This window comes from Ambystoma mexicanum, chromosome 13 (genome assembly GCF_040938575.1).
Source record: "Ambystoma mexicanum isolate Mex_15411 chromosome 13, UKY_AmexF1_1, whole genome shotgun sequence".
NCBI lineage: Eukaryota > Metazoa > Chordata > Amphibia > Caudata > Ambystomatidae > Ambystoma > Ambystoma mexicanum.
The window spans coordinates 665,275,505-665,301,381 of record NC_090938.1 but is presented as its reverse complement, the minus strand read 5'-3'; the positions used below and the strand labels follow the sequence as shown (position 1 = coordinate 665,301,381).

At 43.8% G+C, this 25,877-nt stretch overlaps 1 protein-coding gene across 15 annotated transcripts in view; it reads left to right on the top strand.

Moving 5' to 3' along the window:
• The window catches only part of SRCIN1 (SRC kinase signaling inhibitor 1), a 1,709,922-nt gene that overhangs the window by 1,410,693 nt on the left and 273,352 nt on the right, over positions 1–25,877 (top strand). For all 15 annotated transcript variants that reach the window (XM_069634673.1, XM_069634672.1, XM_069634685.1 and 12 more), the window contains 2 exons: positions 2,149–2,296; positions 11,636–11,969. In XM_069634673.1, coding sequence (XP_069490774.1) covers positions 2,149–2,296; positions 11,636–11,969 — 482 coding nt within the window. The remainder of the gene's footprint in view (positions 1–2,148; positions 2,297–11,635; positions 11,970–25,877) is intronic.

The following is a 25,877-nucleotide window of genomic DNA, read 5'->3' as shown; positions in this document are numbered from 1 at the left end:
AGATGGGATTTGGCCCAACATTTGTAAACTACATAAAATCTAACTATATACAACCCAGCGCGAGACTGCTAATTAACAGCCAACTATCCCTTCTCATCTCATTACAACGTGGAACCAAACAAGGATGTCCCTTATCACCGTTATTATATGCTCTTCATTTAGAGCCGCCATTAGCCAAGGGCAAACAGACAGACAATATCCGGGGGATTGATTTTGAGGGCGTCATGCATAAAATTATGGCTTACGCTGACGACATGCTTCTGTTGACCTCAGACCCGGTACGCACACTGCAGGTGGCGACAGACGTAGGTTTGGGAAGGTAGCAGGCTTAAAAATAAATAAATCTAAATCCATGATCTTAAATGTATCCCTTTCCCTTGCCAAAACTCTGAACCCTATGTTCGCACACACAGTATGGCTGGGCGCAAGAGGAGATTGAACTCCTAAGGGCAACTATTTCCCCTACTATGGATGGGCTATACGCAGCTTACAATTCCCTCCCCCACCCCTTGTTAAAAACATCAACTGGTGAGGTGGCGGTCAGTTGTCTGTCTCTTGGCTTGGCTTAATTAACTCAGTTAAGATGGCTACACTGCACAAAATTTCTTTACATGTTTCAAGCACTGCTGATCCTGGTCCCCAACTAATTATTTTGGAAACTTCATAAAGCAATCTCAACATTTATTTGGAATAACAAAGCTCCAAGGCTATCCCTAAGCACGTTAATGACCTCGACGGACAAGGGTGGTCTGGGGCTCCCCAATTTTAGGAATGCCGAATGTAAACAAGTAGATTGCAACAGACTACGAGATATGTTTCAGGGAACGGACTCTAAATCCTTTGCACAGTGCAAGCAGGAGCTTGCCCTCCAAGAAGCGAGCCGATTTCAATATTTTCCGGTCAGGCACTGGATTCTTGCTCCCATAGTGCGGAAAGCGTCAGTAAGGGATCTCAAATCATTTGAGAAACGTGCAATGTCCAATCTAGGAAATAAAGCCCTCATTTCAAATCTGCATAAACTCATGAATGACATGGCTCATAACACCTCACTTAGATACAAACGGTACTGGCATGTAACATTGCAGGAGGAAATCTTGGAGGAAGAATGGGAGAGATTGTGGAAAAGCAATACCCAAACTTACCAGGTCTCTGCGAATCGGAGAATTCTGGTACAAATTAATGAAGCAATGGCATTACACACCGGCACGCTTACAGAAAATGAAAGCATCTCTGTCGGATAGGTGCTGGAGAAAGTGTGGAATGGTGGGGGACTGGAAGCATGTATGGTGGGCCTGCCCACAGTTAGAAAAATACTGGCATGAGGTTAACAAGTATATGGCCAGTATGTTTGCTCTGCATGAACCTAGGTCTCTGCGGTCCTACCTTTTTTATTGTTTATGGAGGAGGAACTGGGACATAGCCCCAAACAAATACTGAAAGCATTTGTCATGCTACAGCTGGCAGCCTTATTGGAGATTGCTCAACAATGGAAGTCGGAAGATCCGCCACATGTCACTGAATGGTTCTCAAAAGTAAGTTTGGAACTTCTTGGCACTAGAATGGTTACCATACTCAATACAGGGGGGTCACTGTAAATTTACTACAGACTGGAGTGTGTTGTTAAATGTTTTGCAACAAGACTGCAACATGGCATACCGTCCCCAAATATCCTGAATACTGGGACTATGTTGAGTGCAGAAATTTGATTGTGAACATCCTTCAGGAATTGTATATGTTGTTTGCACTTACTATGTACAGCGGGAGGGTGGGAAAGGTTGGGTGGGTGGGTAAGTGGGACGAGGGATATGTTTGATGTTTACATAAATGCAAATAAAAAGAAATTTAAAAAGAGAATGCAGTCATCACTAGAATACCATACCAGATCCCTATTTTGTGGATTGTGAGATAAGAGCTACTTCACTGAGACGGTAGCTTCTAAACGGAGCTTGATATCTGAGAAACATTATCAAGGGACCTGTTGGAAGTTGCTAAAAACTATTTGTTCGGAGAAGTCAGTCAGGCTATGCTAGTGCCAGTTGAAACACCACTGAAAGTAGGATTGCTATTCATGGGCCTGATGCAGCAAGAGCAATGAGGACAGGGGCTTATTTGTATCGTCATAATTCTCCCTCTTTTTCTTGTGCACAGCTCACTTCCCCAGTCTGCAGAGTAAAATGCGTGTGATCCTGCGTGTGGAGGTGGAAGCTGTGAAATTCTTGAAGGAAGAGCCTCAACGATTAGACACTTTAATGAAACGCTGCAAATCAATTACTGATACCCTAGTGCAAATCCGAAGGTAAGTACCTTTATCATAAGGTGATAAGATCTTTGCCTGTCAGGAAATGTGCACCCCTGTTTTCTGATTAAATAAGTAAAAGTTGTTCACTCTTGTAACTACAGTATACTTATTTCGTCTGGCACTTTATCAATGCGATCAGAACATACTGCCACATTGAGAAGGAGCTGAGTGTTAGGCAGCAATCCAGACTGATCAAAGGTCACAACAACGGCAGACCTTCCTCCTGAGAGCACTGTACCTGGAACAGAGAGTGACACAGGTACCGAGGACTCAGCCGAAAGATTGAGAGGAATTATTATTACTATTATTATGTAATTTTTATAGAGCGCAACATGCCGGAGGCCTCAGTGCGCACAAGTAAGGAGACCTGGGAGTAGGCCAAACAGATATACATCAAGAAGTCCCAGGGTAAAACAAGGTGGATAGCGGTAGTCTAATCATTGCAATTAAATAGTAGTGTTTTAATGGCTTTTTTAAAGCCTGATATATTTGTGTTATTTCTCGGGTGTAGAAGAATAGAGTTCCAAATACATGGGGCACGGACATTAAAACTAGTGCCTCCTAAATTCTTCAATTTGTGTCTGGGGAGTGACAGTGTGTCAAGAGCATTAGAGCGGAGAGATCATACAACATGGGCTTTCTTTAACCTTTCTGAAAGATAGGTGGGGGACGTATTTGCCAGACATTTATAAGTCAATGTCAGGATTTTGTAGTCAATACGATGGGGGACCGGTAGCCAGTGAAAGGACCTCTGGGCCTCGGTGACACGGTCACTTCTTGCTAGGCTACAAGCTGCTCTAACAGCACTGTTTTGGGCCACCTGTAGGATTTTCACGTTGTTTTTTGAGGTACCTGCAACAAGGCTATTACAATAGTCTAATCTTGAATGTACAAGGGCAGTAGCCAACATGGACATATTCTTTGGGGATAGATAATCTGCTGTTGGAGCTTTGTCGTGTAGGCATGTGCCGCTTTAATCTGTAAAACATGTTTTTTCATATTCAAGTTACATCCAGATGGACCCGAGCGTTTTAACCCAGGGGCTCCCCTGGATTGTGCTATTGACTATCATGAATTGATTGTAACTGCTCTCGAGTTTGCCTAGGCGTTGACTCAAGGCCACCAGCAAGAGTTCAGTCTTGCTGGTGTTCAGGGCCAAGGAATTGGCATCCATCCATCCATCCCTGGATCAGAGAGTACACCTGATTGATGTGCTGTAGGTCCTTCTTATATATCCCAGACATCTCAAGGACTACCTGGGTGTCAATGTAATTGGTGTATTTGACGCCAATGCTGTCCAGGAGGTCAACGAGTGGCCGGATATAAAGGTTAAACAGGGAAGTGGAAAGACAGGCTCGCTGTGGAACAGGTCAGACACTCATGGGTTGCCTGAAAACCCTGTGGCAACACGTGCCATCCCGGGCCCCAGGAAAGATTCCATCCATTGATATATGATATGGCATTTCTAACGCGCCTATACACAAGTGTTTCAAGGACAGGCAATGATCCTACTAGGCCAGGTGTCATTCAGATCGCGCAAGTGCGTGGGAAGGGGGGGCAGGGGAAGTGGAGTACATTACAAAATGATAACAATAAGTAAGTAGCTGCCAGCAAGTGGCAAGTGCATGGGTACGTGCGGACATCAGGTGCCAGGGCTGGGAGGGGGCTGTAGGGATACAGAGACAGTCCCCAAGTGCGGGGGTTGCCAGGTAGGCAGTGCAGGAGTGAAACGCTGGCGGGGAGGACCTGGTCCCGAGATCAAAGGGTGTGCAGGTAGCCGGTGCAGTTTCCAGTTGCATTAGGAGGTCAGCAAAGGAGGGGAGGAGAAAAAGCAGAGGCAAAGAGAAAGGTTTTGAGGAGCTTCCGGAACCGGAGATGTTTCTTCTCGAGTTTAAGGGAAGCAGGGAGGCTGTTCCAGAGGGAGGCACCAGCCGAGGAAAGAGATCTACCACCAACTTGTTGCTTGGAGAAGCGACTGACCCTGAGGGAGTGGGAGGTTGCTGAGCGAAGAGCTCGAGAAGGGAGATTGGGAGCAGTTAGCAATACCTCCCAACCACTTGAGCAGCAGTCTATGGTCAATGAGATCAAAGTCTGCCGAGCGGTCGAGAAGCATCAACAGAACTACCTTACCAGAATCCACAATGGTTTCCAGATTGTTTCTAAAGTCTAGTATTGCTGTTTCTATACCAGATGAAACCAGATTGAAATTCACCTAATAGACTGTACCAGGCACACTCCCAGGTTGCAAACCAAAATGACAGGGATTAGACTGGGGTCACCTACGAAGGTCACTACTACACAATTGTATATGTATCCACACCCTACCTGGAACGTGGAGGCAGGCACCAGGGGTGTATGGATACAAAGGAGGAATAGCTGCATAGGTAAAAAAAACAGAGGGCAGGGAAAAAGAGGAACACAGTGAAGGGGGTAGGCGGTTCTGACCCAGGTGTCATGGGGGCATGGCTAATAGAAAGGGAAGGAATGGATTGGAAAGGCAAATTACCAAATAGAGTGGGGTGGTCTGCCCCGGGCGGAACGAGAGCCCAACTAGGGGACCAAATTACGGGAAACACCAAAGTCAGGAGGGTAATCCAGAGTAATTCTCAGAGTCCCAAAACAGAGACCAAAGTATCAAGTAAACAATTCAAAATTAATACACAACTTCAAATCCATGGGCAGGCAAGAGTTCAGATACTAGAGAACAGAGTTCCAAATTACCAAAACCAGTAGGGAAGTATCACCGAAATCCAGGTCAGAGCCACAGGTCACAACCGGAAGACAAATGAAATGCGCAAATTATCAATCGTGTGAGGAACCAGAAGGTGTTTCACAACCTAGTCCTCGGGGGGGGGAGGGGGGGAATCCTGTACTCAGGTGGCCAAGGAAGGGCCATCGCTTTTGGATCCCGACCCTGGGGGGTGGACAAGCTAGGGAGGATCACCTGGGTAGCGGGTCTTCGGGCAGTGGGGAGAAGCACCTGATGGTGAAACATGGTATCCCCCTTTTCCCACAACCCATCTAACCCCCCTATTGCTGCTTATTTCTTGGGAAACTACAGCTCCCATAATTCCTCCCCACTTCCCATTGACAACACTACTGAGCTGAGGAATGAGGCCAGAAAGATTACCTCTACTGACTTGCAATGGCTCTGCCCCTTTAATAAGGCCAGGCAGAGCCAGGCACGTAATCCGAACTATACACAACTGCCACTTATTAACACTCGCTGTCAGAATAAAAGGTGGCGTGCACAGGCACACTCTGCGCAAGGCAGGTAAAGAAGGGGCAGCTCTTTCAGGGCTGATGCAAAGCAGGCTATGGAAGTTGGAATGCCAAGGGGCTTATCGGCAGTTGCAAAGAACAAGAGAGAGCCAGGGGAGAACTCCACACTTTCGGGAAGCCGTAAACATTCCAAGACTGAAACCAAGGTGCTTCAAGGGGGCCCGCTACCCTCTTGGGTGAACAACAGAGTTGGGGAGGAGCAGAGGAGGCATTGGTAACGGCCTTGACTGCTGCATGAAAGGCGTTGATGAAAGAAGCCCAATTAACACGACCAGTGAGTTATCAAAGGCAACAAAAGCCCGGTTTGTGTTAAAAGCAAAAGTAACTGTAACCCAAAAGTTGAAGGTTGCACGTGTGCCAATAAAATGTGTAATGGAAAGGACAATTGCTGAATTGTGAAAGGAAAGTATACAAAGTAACAGAGTGGTCCTTCGAGGCAGAATCGCACATTCGAAAGTCTCTGTAATATGTTCGGCGTTGAAGTGTATTAAAACGGGAACCAAAGGCAAGAAAGTAGCCGCGATCCTGAAAGAAAGTTGAATAAGTGAAAAGCAAAGTATGTGAACTCTGAATATGCCAGGAGGGCAAAGTACATGAACTTTGAAAGAGGTCAAAAGGGCAAAGCAAATCGAGTAAGAAACTACAAGTACCAAGAGGCATTGGTGTTACCAGATGAGGAAGATTGTTGAATGTTGAATTGTTTAAAGAGAGGTCGAAGTAGGCATGCCGAGGTCTACGTAAAATCCTTGCAGTTTCGAAAGTCTTCGACAGTGAAAAGATATAAAGACAAAATGTGGGGAAGGGAATCCTCACGAAGAGAAAGACAGGCTCGAGCCCAGCAGAGGAAATCCTGTACAGAAATGTGATAACGTGAAAAGGTGAATGTAGAAAAAGAGGCAGGATCGAGCCCGGCGGAGGGAAGCCTGTGTTGAATGTTGGCAAAGTAAAGGTCAAGAGTAGAACTGTGTATTTATGACAAGGCAGACGAAGCCTAAGGAAGTGATTGAACTGCCAAATGTTTTGAGCCCAAGCCTGAACTGTTGAATTGTACCACTAAGCTAAAGTGTACAAGACTGATAGAACTGTGCCATCCACCTATCCTTTTTAAGAAACTCTCAAATCCTGTGATGCTGAACATGGTTAAGGGAGTTGTTACTTAAGCCATTCTGACTTTTCTTTTGAGACACTATTTTTTCCTTTTGTATTCCCTTAACATATTTGTCATTTTGAGACGGAGGGCAAGCTTAGGTTTTTTTAGTATAGGCCTTTTTTATTTCGACTAGACTGACTTGGACATGTTTGTTATTTGTTTAATGATCGAGATTACTCCCATATTAGAGTTGGGGCCAGTTAGGAATTCTACCAACCCAACCAAAGTACCAAAATAAAGGTTTACGAAACGTGTATCTATTGTGTCCGTCTACTATTGATACCATGCTTTCCTTACAATAGAGTGTGCTCTCGTGCACTGCCTTTTATCCATGTGGGGAAGCTTAATGGGAGTCAGGTGTGTGTGATGGTCAGTAATTGCCTGACCTCGCATGACCGTTTTATTGGGACACATCAGTTATACTGCTCGGGTGTTAGCCTGTTTTCTCACTCAGCAGGCTGTCCGTGTGCAAGTGTTTGTGTTGTAAAAAGAGCCGGGGGGTAGAGTTCCCAAGTATCCTACCTGATGGGATGGGGTAAAGGTGTTACAGGGAATGGGATACAGCATCTCACCATCTAGTGTCCCACTCCCTGAAGACCCCTCACCCAGGTGATCCTCCCGCACTGGTCAACCACCAGGAACTGGATCCAAAAAGCTATGGCCGTGTCCTGGCCACCTGGATGACAGAACACTAGTGGGTGAGACACCTTCTGGCTTATCCCAATACCTACCTGCCTGTGCTGATTTTATCCTTTGCATCATCACTTTGAGATTCTCCCAAATGAGTTCCCAGCTTCAGTACCGAGCTATCCCTTTTGGTCTTAATGCCGTGCCTCTAGTCTTTACCAAGCACATGGCAATGGCAGCTGCTCATCAAAGGATACATGGCTGCATGTTTACCACTATCTAGAGAACTGATGATCTGTCACCAAGAATAAGTCTTTATGCCTTCTAAGAGGGTGAAATGTATAGGCTGTGAATTGGATACCCAGCTGGATGAGCTATGTCCCACCCCAGAAAGAACCAAGGTACTACAAGCCACAGTAAATAGTTTTCTAACAAGGAGCACCATCACATGATGTTTTCAACAGCTGCCAGGTCTCGGCCTACTGCCTGTGGCAACGCTCATGATGTGCAGCACTCCTATTTAATTTGTTTTCTGTTAAGACAGTTTTTATACCTCCCTCGGTTGAGGATGCTACAACAACTAACCCTAGGGGGATGGCTGAAAACACCTGACAAAGGGAAACCAACCCTCTCTTAAACGTAAGTAGCGTGTTCTAAGCGACAAGGTTTAATTCTCAGTTAGGGGGCAGTAGGTCTACACAGAGGTGCAATTAGTCCACACACATAAACCCAGAAAATACACCACACTGATATACTGAAAAATATATATTTTAATAGTCACACATATAAACGTATCAGGCCAAATAAGCAATTTAGTCATAAAAAGATACCAAGTATATTTAAAAACCATAATGCCTATAGAAGGACTCGCCTAACCCTGATGTCTGTATGGGGGATCCTTTTCCAAGGGCAAGCACCCAACATAAAATAACAAAGGGGTGGGTGGAACCAAGATACCAAACAACCTAACTGCAGAACTGTGCAGATTCCTGAAGACACATCCTAACAGAGTACATGTGAAAGGTTCTAGACCTGATCGCCAGCCCCTAACACGTATGGCAGGCTGTGGGATTAAACAGGGAAACAGAATTTTATCCAGAGTAAAAATAGATTTAAGATCCCTAAGGGTTAAAGCCCAATTCACCAATATATTGAGACCGACTAGAGCCTTATCACAGTATTAATGGCCAGTTGCCCAGAACAATACATTAAAACCACAAAGAAGATGTACACATAAGGAACCTTAGTAAAAAGCTTGCAAAAATCAGTGAACTGTTAAGTATTCCTTATACATTTCTTGTCAAAGTATACACATCGGGCCTCATTGTAAGCTTGCTGGTCCAGAAATAACGGTAAGCTTGCTGGTACTGTTGTTTCCGGACCGGCAAACTAAGAGTTCTGTGAGCTGGTACCTTTCAGCCTGCCAGGTCTGACCTGGCGGGCGGAACGGCACCCGCGCGTAGAACTCGACGGATGCACCGGCACCATTCATGAATGGTGCCGGTGCATCCGGCCTCCCCATTCCCATTGAGTGTAATGGGAATGGAGGGTAATATTTTCCGGTACACAGGAATGGGGAATGACCGGGTCCGCCGGGGCTGTAATGCCCCGGTAATTGGCCAAAATTCATGTCTCCCATTGTCTCCCATTGTTACCATTTGCAGTTAGTGTTTCAAGGACCTTAACCGTTTCAAAACTGAGAGGGAGCCTTTTAACAATGGGATAGAAAATCACAGGTAAGTACAGAAATGGTGAATCCTAGTCCAGAGCTCAGTGAACCCCTAGAGAACCCCCAAGTACCCCAGAGACATTTAAAGAGTTCCTGTGTCATTTAAAAGTTTCATAGGTAGAATGGGAAAAGCTAAACACTACTGGATGGCCAGGCAGATGCAGAGGCTGCAATGATCCACAAGGGAGACTGCAGGAGAACCCAAGGAAGAGTTCCAAAGGTAGGAAGAATCAACCCCAGGAGCAGAATTTGCAGAACAGGAGGACCTCACAATGGAAGTCTGTGGGGAATCACAGTTGGGACTGCACTTCTAGGAATCACTACATGGACCAGGGGCACACCTAGGAATGAATATTATGAGAAATGGCCCTTTCTAGGACCCAAAGGTAGGTACTCCCATCAGTAGTTCTGCAGAAAAATGCTTCAGTGACCACAAACAACATTGTAAGTCAACAGCTCTTCACAGGTGTGTTTTTCATGATTTGGTACTCTGGATTGTGCACCCTGATCCAACGGCAATAACAGAAGCATAGTAGAAGAACTTTGAGTCAAGAGTGAAACATCACCTGAAAGCGCCTCCAGGAAGATGAGGGAACCGGCACAAATGGCTCCCAGCAGCACGGCACCAAACGGGACGGGGACAGTAGCTGGTGGCACCCTCAGACGTCCCGAACGGAAGATCTAGCACAGTGATGAACTGGCAGCACCTCTCTGGACTCCTGCAGCAATCCACAACCAAGCAGAGGATCCTGGCGGCAAACTGTGGCATACTGTGGTAAAATGGCCCAAAAATAGTCCCAAATAAAGGGCTGTACCAAGCAGATGTGTGGAGGGAAGGGGGGGCGGCACCTGGAGTCACCAAGAAATCCAGATTGGCCTTATGGAAACAAAAAACACAAACCGGGAAAAGGCCAAGTCAGTGCACTTGGAAAAAACTGCCAAAGGGGGGCTTTTATAAATCGCTAAAACAGTTGGAATCCACAGAGGCCTGCCACCTCCCACTTCCAGGAACAAAGCAGTAAGAGAGAATGTTAGGGGCAGGACAGAACCTAAATGCTCCTGTGAAAGGGACTTGGCCAAAAGCCAACCAGTCAATTGCAAAAAGGGGCTGGGGGTAGAAGGCAGATGACCAACCATACTGATTGGTCTCTGAGACTGCCACTCAGCCAAAGCCACCCCCACAGGAAGTGAGAGTGCTTGTCAAGGGACCTCTACTAGCCTAAGCCAGTAAGGATGGAGGCTGCCAAGATGGGCTCACAAAGAGCCCACATGGCCAGAACGGTCAATTTGAGCTTACCTCATAGTCACCTAGACAAAGGGAAGTCCTACAAAACAAAATGGCCAGGAGCAGGATTTTTTTAGTTAAAACATTGGTACCCCAATGACTACCAAAAAGGGACATTGAGCATTCCATTCCATTGCAGTGGGAAAAAACACACAGCAACCACTAACCTACTCAGGGGTCAAAGTGCTAAAAAGTAAAGTAGCGGAACTATGTTCCCTCTGCCCCCAGCCCCTTCTGCTTCCCTTCTGCCCCCCCCCCCACCGACCCCATACTCTCCATTCCCCCAATTCAAACACCATACCGCGGTCCTTCCACTGTACTGTCAAGGCTGCTGAAAACACAATGAAAGAATGCAGCTTTAAGCAGCTTCACCCTTCCAATCACCCACCATTCCCATCTCTTGAGGGACATGCCCTGTACTATAGCCATTACCAGGACAGATATGGTGTCTGCAGCAATCCATGCTTAATTGCACAAGACAAACACAGATCCCTGCAGAGTGAAGCTTTGTGGTGCCTCTGCAATGAGCATTATGTTCCAAGCAGTCTATACAAACAACAAAAACTGTCCAGCATCTGTGAGATAGCGCAGGATGATGTGACATTGGAGTGTTATCAGCTGGACCCAGATTAAAATCCCCAGACGCGGAGGAGTACAAAAGAAAATAGAGACCCTCCCATATCATCCTGGAACGGTACGCCAGATCATATTAAGTAAGGGAACCATGGTGGATTTCCCTGAAAAGTAGGGAAACGTTGTACCCTTTAGTTCCTGACCACTTTGACCTCTGAACCTCAAAGTGAATTCTGTACTCCTAGTCCATGGTCCCCTTTCCTCCATATGCCCCCTTTTCTCCATATACCCCCATATCGGCTCTGAATTAACCAGCTATCAGGTCTGTTCTGTGTGGATTTAAAATGGACCAGTGGGCGCAGCTAAACTGTATGGCATGGTAGTGCAAGTCTGTATCCTATGCCGCTAAAAGATCCGAGTTTTTTTGCTGTGGAAATGCTGCAGTCCTGTACAATTGATATGGATTTCCCATAAATATGAAGGAAAGAAAACTAATGACGAGTAGTAAAGTAGTTGGAAAGGTGGGTAAATTTTATGTTGTCATATGAAATCTTGTTGAATTTTTTGGGGGGGTGAACCTCAGTTATTGAGTGAGGATATGCAATAGAAGTCACCACATATGTATTTTTTGCCAAAATGCATGTCTTCTGGTTTGTTGACACCCGTTTCCTTCTTTTTATACCTTTGCAGGCAAGTGGAAGAGGGTGTGTGGCATCCAGCAGACAATCTCCACAACCAATCCCCGAAACAGGTGATTGCTGAAAGCGAATTCACTAAGGCATCAGACTTTGAGTTCCCAACCAGTCCCCCTATGAACTTTAATGAACTGACCTCTTCCCAGACTCCAACCTGGGAGTCCATGGGTCATGGACCCGGTTACAACCAAAGCAGCTCTTGCAGCCAGACTAATACGCAGCGCAGCCATAACCCATCCCGAGCTGGAGAGATGGTGGCAGTCAAGACCCAGACAGGCCCTGAAGTCCCGACCAAGAGAATGAGTGCAGATAAATCTGTCTCGGTTGAGGTAAGGCTTCGACTTGGGAGTGGGGGCCTGCAGTCTCTCCTTTCTGTTTTAAATGCTGAAGCAGAAGTGCTTTACTATGAGATGCCGTATACCCTTCTTAAATGCATTCTGATTTCCTCTTCTTGGTGATCTATGTTTGTGCATTATTGCAGGGTCTTATATAGCCCCTGTTATTTGTGATACATTGAGGTACTGTACCATTTAGAGAAGCCTCTATTACACTGTTAGGGGGTTCAGAAATGTATCAACTTCTGTATTGTGTGGGAGCAACATTCACTTCATGCTATATCAGAAACATTATGTATTAATATTGCTACAAGATTCTGCATTATCTGCTTAGATCCACTGATGCTTGTGCTGTAGTTTGCATATCTGCTTTCATTTGGATCAAGTGTTGGCTTGGATTCCCTTTGAGCTTGCAACTGTATATATACAATACAAGAGTGAGTGTGGAATGCGCATGCGACTATAGCGGATCTGCGTGATATTTGTGTCGCAGAAAAAACTGCAACCAAAATGTTTGCATGGCAAATGTACGCACTACAAATGTTCGTACATTTCCCATGTGAACATCCAATAGAAAACCATACATACATACACCCCGACCCACACCACACCCAAACTTCCTTCGCGTTGTGTCCCTGCAGCGCCAGTTCCCTTTCACTTCCGTGGTCCTTTTTTTTTTTTTTTGGACAGCTGCAAGGGTTTCCCCCACAACCCCCGCTCACTATACTTTATACCTCCCAGACCCCACCGAAACGCATACCATGAAAAGTTCAAACGTTTGGTAGTTGGAACTTTTCGTGGTGTGTTTTAGGTCTTTTGGTGGGGTGGGTAATTTTTATTCAGACATTTCGTCCGAAACCACTATAGCTATTATGGTTGGAGTTGATGTCCCTAACTGAAGTTAAGGGAATCATGTGGTTCAAAGTAGTGCCTATGGTTAATTGTGTGTTATTGGTGTTCATGTTTGTTTTTAGAAAGAAGTTCCATGTTTATGCTGTCCTGATTGAAACACTGATCTACATATGGGGAATATATGACAAAAACACAATTGAAGGACTGTGCTTCTGTTCCATGAGTAACACATTTGGAGTGTTACGAATGAGTGGAGGAGATATAAATTGTGTTATTATCCCTGAAGAATGTCACACTTGTTGGTAATGATAGAAACGTGTTGGGTTTATGCGTGTACTTTAACACGTATGTGAAAATTGAAACTCAATGTTCAAGTGTATACCTGTTTTTGATTTGTTTCAAGACAGTGGTATAGGCTATTATTGGAATTGTCTATTTTTTTAGATTACAGGATCTCCTTTTATATGTGTAGATAGAAGTTTGGACACTTCTAATAGTCTCTATCCATATTAGTGTGTACATGATGTTTTATTTAATTGTGATGTCTTGTATGTATATATTTTTGTACTGTAATAAAATCATTTTTGTTGTAAATTGTTTGTCGATGTTTGAGTAGGCACTACATTGCTGACTTATTGCCTTTGTTGTTTATAGTGCATTGATTACTCTAAAAAGTAAGCCTTGTTGCCACACCTTTAGGATTTGTGGGTATTGATCTTAGTAAATAGTTTAAGGGTGTCAAAGCATGCCTTGTCTTTTTTCCCATTTTTTTCCAGCGGTTTGGCATTCCTCAATTTGTCAGTTAGACATGAGGTATAGATGATACATTGGGGATGCACCTCTGGTAATACCCAACCAATCCTAAGAAAGCCCTTAGCTCACTTTTGTTTTTTTTCTCTTACTGCTCTGACTTTTCCTAATTGGGATTGTATCAATCCATTGCCTAGGAAGAAACCCAGATACTTAACTGCTGCTAGCTGTTAGATCGGCCTGTTTTAAGGCTTACGTAATTTTATATAAATGTGTCATGTGTTCATCCCAGGTCTTACTGTGGATGATGATATCGTCTAACTAGACTCCATAGAAACTCGAATATGGTCTAAGTAGTTGATCCATTAACCTTTGAATGGTAGATGGAACACCATTAAGTCTTAAGAGTAATATTTTAAACTGAAATAATCCTCTGGTGGTGGAGAATGCAGTCTTTTCTTTGTCTTCTGGCTTGAGAGGTACTTGTCAAAAGCCCTTGGTCGGATCAATCGTGGAGAGCCATCTAGCTGAGCCCAGTCGATGAATCAGGTTGTCAATCCTTGGCGTGGGATAATAGGTGAACTGGGACTCAGCATTCAGCTTTAGGAAGGCTTTGCAAATCCTCCACGATTGATCTGGTTTGGCTAACAGGACTATTGGGGTAGACCAGACTCTGAGATCGTTCTATGATATGTGGGTGCGATTTCTCGCCGTCGCCAAAACCAGTACAAAAGGGACCCTATAAAAACTCAAACAGAATAGAGTTGAGTAATCATTGCTTTATTAACACACAAGCATTCGCGAATGGGCCACAAGTTCAACCGTCTCGCAAAGCAAGTCGTCAAAGTGCCGCCCTTTGCCCTGCACATCGTGGTCCTTTTATACCCATCTGTTTTACATTGTCATACATTGCTGCACATAGATTATGTCCACCACAAGGCGGTTCCTCCCAGTCATGACTTTGCATCAATGGTCAACAGTTCAACATCTGCTATTGTGGTTTCCTGTTATCTGTTATTCTCTCTCTCTCGTGCCCTTCTGTGTCCTTATCTCTGTGCACGAGGCTGTGCTTACTCATTCCTTCCCCACCCGTAATCTGCAGATAGTTTTAGCAGGCTCAGCATGCTTCGACATACAGTGACCAAACACAATTCTTCTGTTAAAACAAGTTCTTGCCAGGTCAGCAGGTCTTAAATGTCGCTGTATAAAGAGAAGGCCTCTTCTTTTAACAAAGGGTACATTCTTTTAACACATATGGTGACTAGTACAAACTCCAAGTGTGAGCACAACATTACATATGTATGCGTACCTTCAGATATCAGCAGCTATCATTTTCTCCACCTCATGTGGGACTATTTTCTTACAAGCCTCTGGGATCCTATATGGCTTTAAATGTATAACCTTCCCATGGGATGTGTGGGTACGATGATATAGCCCCTTGTCTCTCCCTGGTTCTTCACTAAAGACGTCTGCAAATTGACTTAAAAGATCTTTAATATTCTGTTCCTGGGAACGGATGGTATTAAATTAAGGCCCCCAATCTCTTCAGCTAACAGACTGGCTATCATGACTGAAGAAGACTCCACAGGATCCTCCTTCCACTCCCTTGGGTGTTTGATATGATACACATGGGACTTAAGTCTTCTATCAGGTTGGGACACTCGCTAATTGCATGGACCAATCGGTTCCAAGACCTCATATGGGCCATGCCACCGTGACAACATCTTATTTTCTGAGGTGACTTTTTGTCCAATGGAAAGAGATTGGACTACCATTTTATGATCCCTCCCATGAGACCGCCAGCTGAGTATCACCCCTAGTCTGGGGAATCAGGGACAATATCCTGGGCTTCATCACAGCCTATATTATTAGTTTGGGCTATTAGGTGTTGCTTGCTACACCTATAAGCCAAAACTATTGCCATTAGAGTACAGATAGGGAGGAATGGCATATGGAGGAGGGACCCACAATCTGCAGGTGATGTTTGGCTATGTGTCAACACATTGCACATAGCCATGCTAATCCCTATGGCCATTCCAACCCATTCCTGCCCTCCCTGCCCAAAGCACCTCCTTGTGGGACCTCTTTGAGCTTGCTTTAATCAAACCTTACCATGAAACTCTGCAGTCGAAGTGCCTGCCCATGTTTTTTCAAAGCAGTCTTCTGAGAGGTACTGGTACTGGTGTAATAAAAAGTGCCACTCATTTTATAAACACTATGTGTGTCCTTCACTGAAGTCCTGTTAAAACAAGCATTGGCAGAGCCAACAGTTTTGGCTTGTGTATAAGTATTAAGCTTTTTCCAGGCCCTGCTATTAGATGACCACGTACTCACACCATTGTGCACCTGCTATCATCAATGGCCAGTTAATACCACTACGGATGTGCCTGGAAAGTGCCTTTCCTTTACCTACACAAAAGCTCAAACTGTTGGCATTGCCAATGCTTGTTGATAACTGTTGTGGTACTGTACAAATCTTCACCACATGCGTTATGTTACTTTTGCTTCTTTTGTATTACGTCCATTTAGATACAGCTGCTGTCATCTTTCTCTCCCACCCAACTGTCGCATCATAACATAACGTCCCCTTTCAACCTGCTTTGGAATCAGACTTCAGCAGCCTTCCACATACTACATTCGTATAAAGCTTAAGCAACTATTTATACAAGGTAGCTATATACATGTTTCACACTATGCAACACATCTACTCTTACAACATTACAGAGTTGTTTTATATTCTGTGCTTCTCTTTTTGGCTCTCTCAAGCCCTTAACATCACAATCATTTCTATGTTCCAAACATCACCCCCTTGCAGGCTGACTGCTTTCCTGAGATCCTCTACTACCACCTTTCTGCCAGAAATGTTTGAGTCACCCTTCCTCACCCACCTGTGTACATTTATCTTGACTTCAGTCAAAGGTCTGCACATCATTTCTCTACAACCATACCTTTCATCATATCTTCTTTTAGATGCCATCCCACATCACCTCATCTTTCCATGTCGGTTTCACCATTCTTTTTTTGTTTTTTTTATTTACATGTTTATTGATTTTAAATATAATACATCACAAAATATATAACCAATAAATGAACATAAAACATAAAAGCCAGGATCATCACATTAATGATTACACATTCCTTATAAAGAGGAAAAAATACGGATTTGATCTAAACCAGGAAGACAACAATCTTATAAATCCAAAAATATGCCCCAGATTTGATCAAACAAATTCATATTCTTACCCCTGTATAAAATCAATCTTTCCATTCTAGATACTTGTTTCAGATCATCCATCCATTCTGAAATTGTCGGTCTGCCATCACCTTTCCATTTCCTCAATATAATTTTTTGGGCGGAATTTGACGCAACATCTCTGCCGACAAGAGAGGTCCTCCACCATGTCATCTTCACCCAAAATTACAGTTGTATAATCAAAGTCCAGATGTATCAGAAGAACTTCATTCATCCTCGTAGTGACCTCACTCCAGAAGGACCTTAGGTCATAACAATCCCAAATTATATGCTCAGAAGAACCATTAGCATGTTTGCACCTCCAACAGGCACTCAAATCTGCCAAACCTCTTGCATGCAATCTTTGTGGCGTGCAAAAAACTCTGTTCAGAATTTTGATCCGTCTACACCTTTCTCCTAGATTCAAGGATGTTAGAGCCACATTCTTGCACAGATTCCTCCATCTGCCCTCCGACATCTCCAAGTCTAGTATGTCCGACCATTTTGATAGTAAGTCATAGTTTGGTTCTTTATACTGTTCAAGATTCTTGTACACTTTCGAAGCCATGCCACCTTCTGATTTATATTCTTTCAGCCAAACATGCCACCTCTTGTACCCATCCGGTATCTTGTTCCGCAGAGCTTTTTTCAGTTTCCTATACTCCCCCATTGTGCAATCTCTAAGATCTTTAACTAGCTTCAGTCTTTTAAAGCTGATCCATTTTCCCTCTTCAACAAGATCTAGCCACTGCACACCACCCAATAGCCAGTTTGACCAGAAAAGAGGTTTCCCCTTTAACGTAATGGCTGGATTCAACCAGAGCGAAGTAAATCCATCCTCTGAAACATTCTTTCCGCTCTTGTTCCAAAGATTCTTCCAGCATGATCTCACAAAAGCTGTTGGTGGAGATGATTTATATCCTGTTTCATCCACTGTTGATAGAATTGCCCTGGGGGAAAGAGGCGAACATCTACTTGATTCCGCCATTGTCCAGACATCAGAAGAATCTTCTATGAAAGAAACCAAGTGGCAAGCCCCAAATGCTAAATGATAATTTTCAAAATCCGGGACCCCCAGACCACCACATTCTTGTGAAAGTTGAAGTTTCCATAGTTTCAGACGCGGTTGTTTTCCCTCTTTGTATTTCGATTTAATACTTTGCAAATGACAATTAGTAACAAAATGTTTCACTTTCCCGTGGATTATTATTAGACAAGAAGGCAAATTCTACAAAATTAACAGGATATTACCCTTAGTAGATTATGTTCACACAATAGATGGGCAATATACATCTGTGTTGTTCGCAGCCAAGTAGGAACCAGGGGAGGTCAAGTCGGCACAACCCAAATGACTGTGGTATGGACTACAATTTCAGCTAATATCTAGCTCGAGATCGAGAAAGATATAAAAACAAGGCTGTGGCAGAAGACAGAAGGATAGAACAAGAAATATACTATCCCTGCCTAACGTCCGTTCTCAACTAGGTTGCAGTGTTACAACGCCTGTCTAAAAAGTGACAGAATAGGAGTCAAATTACCAACTTCTATGGTATGTAATACATCCAGCCTTGTAGGTCCTTTACCACTTTCTTCCAAATCTGGTACAGATTGGGAGAAACTGTAATTTAAAAGAAAAGGCGCACCAGGGGTATTGAAGAGGATATGTATCCCTCCAAAAACTCGTGTGGCAGCTAATGGGTTAAACAATCCTTTAATTGCCCACAGATTTGTTACACTGACCCTGGATTGCTAGGGTTAAAAAGACACAAAAACAATTGAAGAAGGAGAAAGTCCTTATTCTTTAAATTCTTTGTGAATGTGCCTGACGTGGACAGGATGCACCATTACCAAACCAAAAAAGTGCAGAAGCAGGAAATGTGCCTGGACAAAGGATACGTATAATCCCATGTGCCTGCTCTGTCGCTATGCTAACTGAAAGAGGCAGTAAATATTACAATCAACCCAACAGATCAACCTCACCCTAGCACCAATACACATGTGACATATCCCGGTCAATAAGCAAACCACATCCCAACATTTCTTCCATTCTGTTTCCTAAAATCCAATATTAAAATATAATAGTGCAGTTTACAGAATCGATTAGAATTCCTGCATCCCCAATACACCATACACAGACCCATCCCCAATATCCTTTCACAAATGCATCTTAATACAACTACATTCAAAAATGACATATCATAAAACATGTGAACAAGAGTGACTAGCATACCAAATAATAATAATGACGACATATAGGGTAAAATACCCCTCCAAATATCCAACCATATTGCAAGCTCTGAGTATACCATTCCTATAGTCGTTCCATACAATAGGGTGAGCCTTCATTCTTAAAAATATATGGGAACCTGTAGATCCCGTCCTTCCCCACTCATCTGTGATTAAGCCCTTGGCACCTGTGTTGGCAGAGATGTATAAGCCACCAAGGTAATTTCCAGTCCTCATTCCATCAACACTAATAACAAATATTACAATAATGATAATAATGACTGTGCCTTTGACGTGGTGCACTAAATTCCCAACGAATTGCCCATAAGGAAGCACCCAGGGATTTTTTCTCTGGCTTGCCTTTGTTTTGTTGATTTTCACAACGTATAATAGTTTAATTAAAATGGGGATCTATCCCTTGGGTATTTATTTGTTTTCTGTAGTTGATGCAGTACGCTAAGGCCGAAGACCCCCCAAAAAGCCGCTCCTATGCGGCTGTGGATATAACCTCAACATCACAAAGAGGTGGATGCTCAACCTGGCCTATTGGCCATGACGACATTTCATTTGACACTGGACAGATCATAAATTACTGAGTAATCTCTATTCTTGGACAACGAAGGAAAGGAGACCCCAAACACACGACTTGCTTCAGTCTTCTATGCCTTTCCAGGTTAATGGCAACACAACCCGTGATCACATAAATCCGAAGAAAGATATTACGTGACGCCGGTGCACAGGCGCGCCACATCACGTCCTACGTCAGATGCGCAATGATATGCATACTAGCAGCCAATCTCTATAAAACCAGCAAATGAATGAATTCACTGTCCATACATCTGCATCTGCACTCGGTAAGCGAAAATAACTTTACCATGTTACGAAATGTATATAGCATAACAGACCTTAACAGGAATCTAAAAATTACTCCAAAACACCTAAAGATACACTCAGAGTATATGTACAGGCATCCCCCTCCACATACCACATTAAAGAAAGGCACCCTAACGAACTGCTCGTGCACTTAAGAGGCTCGTGACCATTCCAACAACCGTTTTTCAAACGGTTATTATCTAACAAACAAATTGAAGAAAAATTAACATTAAAGCAATATATTAAACAATATATTAAACAAAACAGTGAAAAAGTGCATCAAAAACCAAACATTGTTTAAAATCCATTTTCCTGTAAATGGAAAAAAAAATAGCATTCGTTTTTTTCAATTCTATGACTCTCATCTTTCAGCCAACGCTCAGCTTCCACAGGGTCCGCTGTATTTTTAACCACATCATCCAAGAACATCTTAAGGGTTGCAGGCTTGACCAGAATAGTTTTGATACCTTTTTCCTGTGCCAGAGATTTAGCATATTTAAAGGCTTTCCTCAATTCCACAATTTCTTTAGGAAAATCCAGGTAAATAGCCAGGGGAATCTCCATTCAGCACAAGTTTTCCTCTCTCTTGCTACTTTCAGGATTTTCTCCTTCACGCTCACCTTAGTTAGTACTAAGATGATTTGTCTGGGTTTTTCACCTTGTACATTTTTCCCCACTCTGCATGAAAAATCCAGATCTCCATCCTTCAAGATATTCTTTCCCAATGTCTCAGATAGGATCCCTTTCTCCTTTCTGCTTCCAGCCTTAGATTCTTTTTCTTCAAGTCAGCAACTTCATAACTTAATTCTTTGTATGCTCTGTAGCTTCCAGCAACTTCAGAGGCCAGTGTTGTATTCCCAGTGTCAACTTTAGTCACTCTGTCCTCCAGGTGTCCCACTTGAGAGGATAGATCACTCAATGTGACTTTCATTTCTCCTACATCCTGAGCAACCTTCAGTAATAGTGCGTAGATGTCACTGATTCCAGGAATTTCTTCCATGTCATCACCCTGTTTCGATTTCTTAGGAGTTGGGTTGTCCGGAGTCTCAATCCTCTTCTTTTGTAGGACATTCATTTTTATTACTTGTCTATAGGCTGGGAGGGAGCAGGAGCAGTTGGCTTAAGCTGCTGCTCTGTTCGCCAACATTCCAGAAAGCTGATGTTCGCCATTCTTGACCTTCCCAACCAACCTGGACAAGTGCGTGTTGGGCTTCCTCCCCTCAACAGCTCAAACAGAGATTCACCCGTGGGATCGCTGGGTGTAATCCTGGATTGAAATACTTGTTAGTTCAATGTCGTCATCCAATCACTCCCCACATTGATCGCCATCATCAGCCCATCAGAAATCATCTTATTGAATCTTTCCGCACACCCATCACTTTTGGCACAGTGAATTGCTGTGTTAACGTGTTTAACGCTGCACCTGTTAAAAACCTCCCTCAACTCCATTGACACCATTTGTAGCCCATTATCTGTGAGAATTTCAGAGGCAATCCTTCTCTCCAAAATATTTGTTCTAAAGCCTTGCTTATATTCTTGGAAGGCATATTCCTCAATACACTAACTTCAGGCCATTTTGACAACAGGCCCATTACCATACGGACCTGCACATCATTAGCTCCCATGAAACTGTGTGGCCCCTACAGATCCATAGCAAATTCATCCCATGGTAACTCTGGTGCTGGATGGACTACCATGGGTGGTCTTTGCACCCTCAACACTTTATTGCTCTCTGGTCTTTGCACTCTTTACAGTCACGTACACTCCTCTCTATGAACTCATCCATGCCCAGCCACCCAAAATTTGCACAAATAACTGCCTTTGTCCTTTCTATTCCCATGTGGCCTTGATGACCCATACCCACATCCCTGTCACACATGCCCTCTGGTACCACTAGCCTTAGGCCTCGATAGACTTAGTCTTAACTTATTCTTCACACGTTTATACTCCTTGAGCTGTTTGTACTCTGTCCCTCCCTGCCAACCTTGCTCAACCCTCTTGACATGCCATATCCCACAATCCTTTTTCAATGCTGCCATCAATTAAAACAGATCTCGTACATCACTCTCCATACTCCCAAAATCCTTCTCTTCTTCACTGCTAACTGCATTTCTTGACAGACCATTTACAAACAAATTCTTCCTCCCTGAAATATGCTCAAACTGTAGCCCTTGTAACATAGTGATCCATTTAGCAATCCTGTGTTACACCCCATCCATTCCTTTCTTGTTGAATATGGTCACTGACTGGTTATGATGAACACGTTCCTTAAACGTATTGATTGCCCACACACAAGCCAAAGCATCTTGCTCAATGACAGAATATTTGAATTCTGCCTCCTTCAGTGACCTGGATGCGAATGTTACTGTTTGCTCCACCTTGCCTTCGTTCTACATCAAAACAGCACCCAAGCCAGACTTAAACGCATCAGTGTAGACTATTGTTTGTTATTGGTCCGTTAATTTGTTCAACACAGGTGCTCCTATAATGTCATCATTGATTCTTTGAAATTATTCATGAAGCTCACCTGACCACACACAATGTACCTACTTCCTGGTAAGTTCCCTCTGGCATGTTGTTGTACTCCATCAAATCCAGGAATGATGCTAGCTCAGATTTGTTAATCAGTTTGGGAATGCCCACTATAGCTTTGACCGTGTCTAGTTTAGGTTTAGGTCCTTCTGACAACAATCCATGCGCCAAACAATCTGCTGCCTTGTGCTGTCTTAATTTACACTTTCCCCAATGTCTGTGCGAGCCGTACATCACCCAATCTCAACACTTTCTTAAGTCTATCATGTTCCTCCTTGTTGCTGCCCCACACCAAAATGTCATCTGGTAGTACTTTACCCCATGTGCACCATGTAGAATCCTGTGCATTATTCTTTGAAAGACACTAGCTGCCTAAACCAATCCAAAATGCACCCTCACAGAGCAAAACAACCCAAATGGTGTGATGAAGATCGTGAGTTCAGATGACTCAGGGTGCAACTTTACCCGATGGTATGCCGATGTTAAATCTAGTAATGAGAACACTTTAGCTTGTGCAATTTCTGACACCAACTCATTGATCTTCGGCAACGGAAATTTCTCTGAAATTATATTTCTATTAAGGGCTCTTAAGTCTATGCATAAATGTATGGTTCCATTGGTCTTCCTTACTACTACAATGGAGCTTACCCACTCAGAAGCTTTGGCCTGTTCAATAACTTTCTCCTCTTATAGTCTTGTAGACTCTCCTTCAACCACTCTTCTCAAGGAAAACTGCACTTTTCTAACTTTGGCTACACTTGGCACAGCATTTCCCTTGAACCTGATCCTGTGCACAAACCCCTTTAGGCAGACCATTCTATCACTGAACACCTCTGGGACCTACTTGGCAATTTCCCTTTCCCTTACTGCTTCATGTTCATGAGTTTCTTACCACATATTTATGTTGAGGTCATTTGGGATCCAACTTTATTCTGAGCTGCACTTGTTTATCCCATGAAAATAAATGTCCACCATACCTGATGACAAATACTGTGCCCTCGGTGGTGGCCCCCTTGATACCCCAATCTTGTCTGAATCTCACCTATGGTGATATTCAGCACTTCACCATAGGCACTCACCCTTACTTTGGATTCTCTTAATGTGCAACAACCTATCGTGGTCTTCCATGTGTCACAGCTCACCAATGAATAATATGCTCGACTGTCAATCAACTTATATACATCCCTACCGTTCACCTTAATCGGGGCACATAGTTTCTTTTTTTTCTTGCTATTGTTGATGGCGTTCACAATGTTGGATTCCTTCAACGCTATGATCCCTCACTTACATCCATTTGTGGCGTCACCAGCCATTTTTCCTTCCCTCATTCCAAACCTGCAACATCTGGCTAGATGCCCCTTTCTCCCAGGTTCCCAGCACTCAATGTGAACTGCAAAACAGCCCTTGTCTATAGCCAGGTGCTGAGCACTGCCAAACCTAGACCACCTTTTGGGACACAATTTAGGGTTCTCGCTTCCCATTTGTGAACATGATTCCTTGCCTTCCTTTTTGTTGCTATCTTTGAAGCTTCTCCTTGTTCCACTTGTTGCCTTCACGTTGTTGACCCGCGTGTTTCTCTCCAGACAATTCTTTCTTTCCTATGCCCACAGTCGCACTGGTTTCTCCTTGATTCTTCTCATTGTGATCCACTAGTCCCTCGGTGCATCTCTCTGTTCGACATCTTTCACTATTTCGATAGCCCTGTCCACTGTGGGATCCGTCTCCTTCCACAGGACCTCACGAATGTTGTTGTTTATGCATTTTATCATCGGCTGATAACTTATGTGCTCATCACTGCAATGTTCATAATTACACTTTATGACTAATCCTCAAATGCTGTCACAAATTCTTCTGTAGATTCACAGTTCTTCCGTTCTCTTGGGCCGAAGCGGTAGCTAAGATCTTGTTTTCTTTCACCTCAAGTGGTTGTCTAGCTTTGCCAGGCTAATCTCAAATGTCTTCATTATTATCGTCATGTTGGTCCACTGGGGGCTCAGGTAGCCTCTTGTGGTTTCCCGTGTTTCCACTGCTGCCATTTTAAACATTGCAATTGTCCCTCTGGTATTTTCACTGCAGCCATTTTGGCTGCATTTTTTTTAATGGTTTGTTAACCCTTCACCCAAGACCCTCTAGCCCATCCCTAGCACCTCACCCTGACACTCACCACCCCAATCCCCTACCCCAAACACACAGCACATATCATTATTTAAAAAAAAAATACTGCAAAAACAGCTGCGATGAAAACACCACAGGAAATATATGATAACGCTTAAAAGCGCCTCGACGAGAACAGTTAACGGCCTCTTGTATGTATCCTCTCTGGGGTGCGCCAGGCAGTGAAATAGTGGAGCTTCTTTGCTCTCCACTGAAAATGTGTGGCATGCACTGTAAGGACATTTTCATAAACCCCTCCTTCCGGTCTTTCCCTTTCAGGTTCTCCTGGCATGGGTAAGAACAATACCGGTCCCGAAATGTTTGCCATGTCAACCCAAACCTTGACTCTCTCAGCACTTCCGTGCAGCGTCGCCGACACACTGCTATCCTGGTTGCTGTCGGCTCTATTCTTTTACATTTGCCTCATTTTAATGCGTTATCACCTCCGTGGCCACTATAGGCCTCCACTGCTCTTCACTGTATAACGTGCACACTCGTCTACTTTTCTTTTATTGCATGTGATGGCCAAGTAACTTCTCCGGTGGCCGCTAGATGGTGCTCTGTGACTGCTGCTCACTCTGCGACCCAAACTGTGCTGCGTAACCTGGCTCACCAACACGCACTAGAACGTCATCGTCTCTGTTACCAAGCCATCCGCTGCTGCAGTCGTCGCCCTCTCACAATAGACAGTGCCTGCATTGCCGCTTACTCCTTAGACCCCTCCTAACCATAGGTGCCGCATCACTATAGGCGCCCCCCCTCGCTCTCCGCAATTTGCGACTTTGCTCCCTCCCCCCGCTCCCCTGGCAAAGAACAATTTCCATGAGTCTTAAAGGTGCTCCTTTGGCCAGCCATCATTTGCGCGTTTGCAGGCATTCTTTGCTGAGCCTGTGTTCTTTCTTCTGCCCTGAAAGGGACACCGGAAATTACTGGGCCATGTATAATATAACTTGGGTGGGGGGCCATCATTGCTAAAAGCAGGCTTCCAAATGTGCAGCTTACACTTGCATAGAACAAAACAAAAAAGACATTTCCAAAATGAAACATGCTTCTGAAACTTACTTTCACTAGTTTTCTTTAAAAGGCGTTTATTTATTTTTTCGGACTACCACACAAATACCCTGTCATTTTTGTGCCCCTTTCTTTGTATTTTTTTTTATTGTAAAAAAAAACTACAGTTTAAGTAATACAAACATTAAACTTTTGTCACAATTTCTTCATTGGTTCAATCCTTTAAACGACTGTCTTTCATCCTGGATTTCCCACATTATTTCTTTGCATCT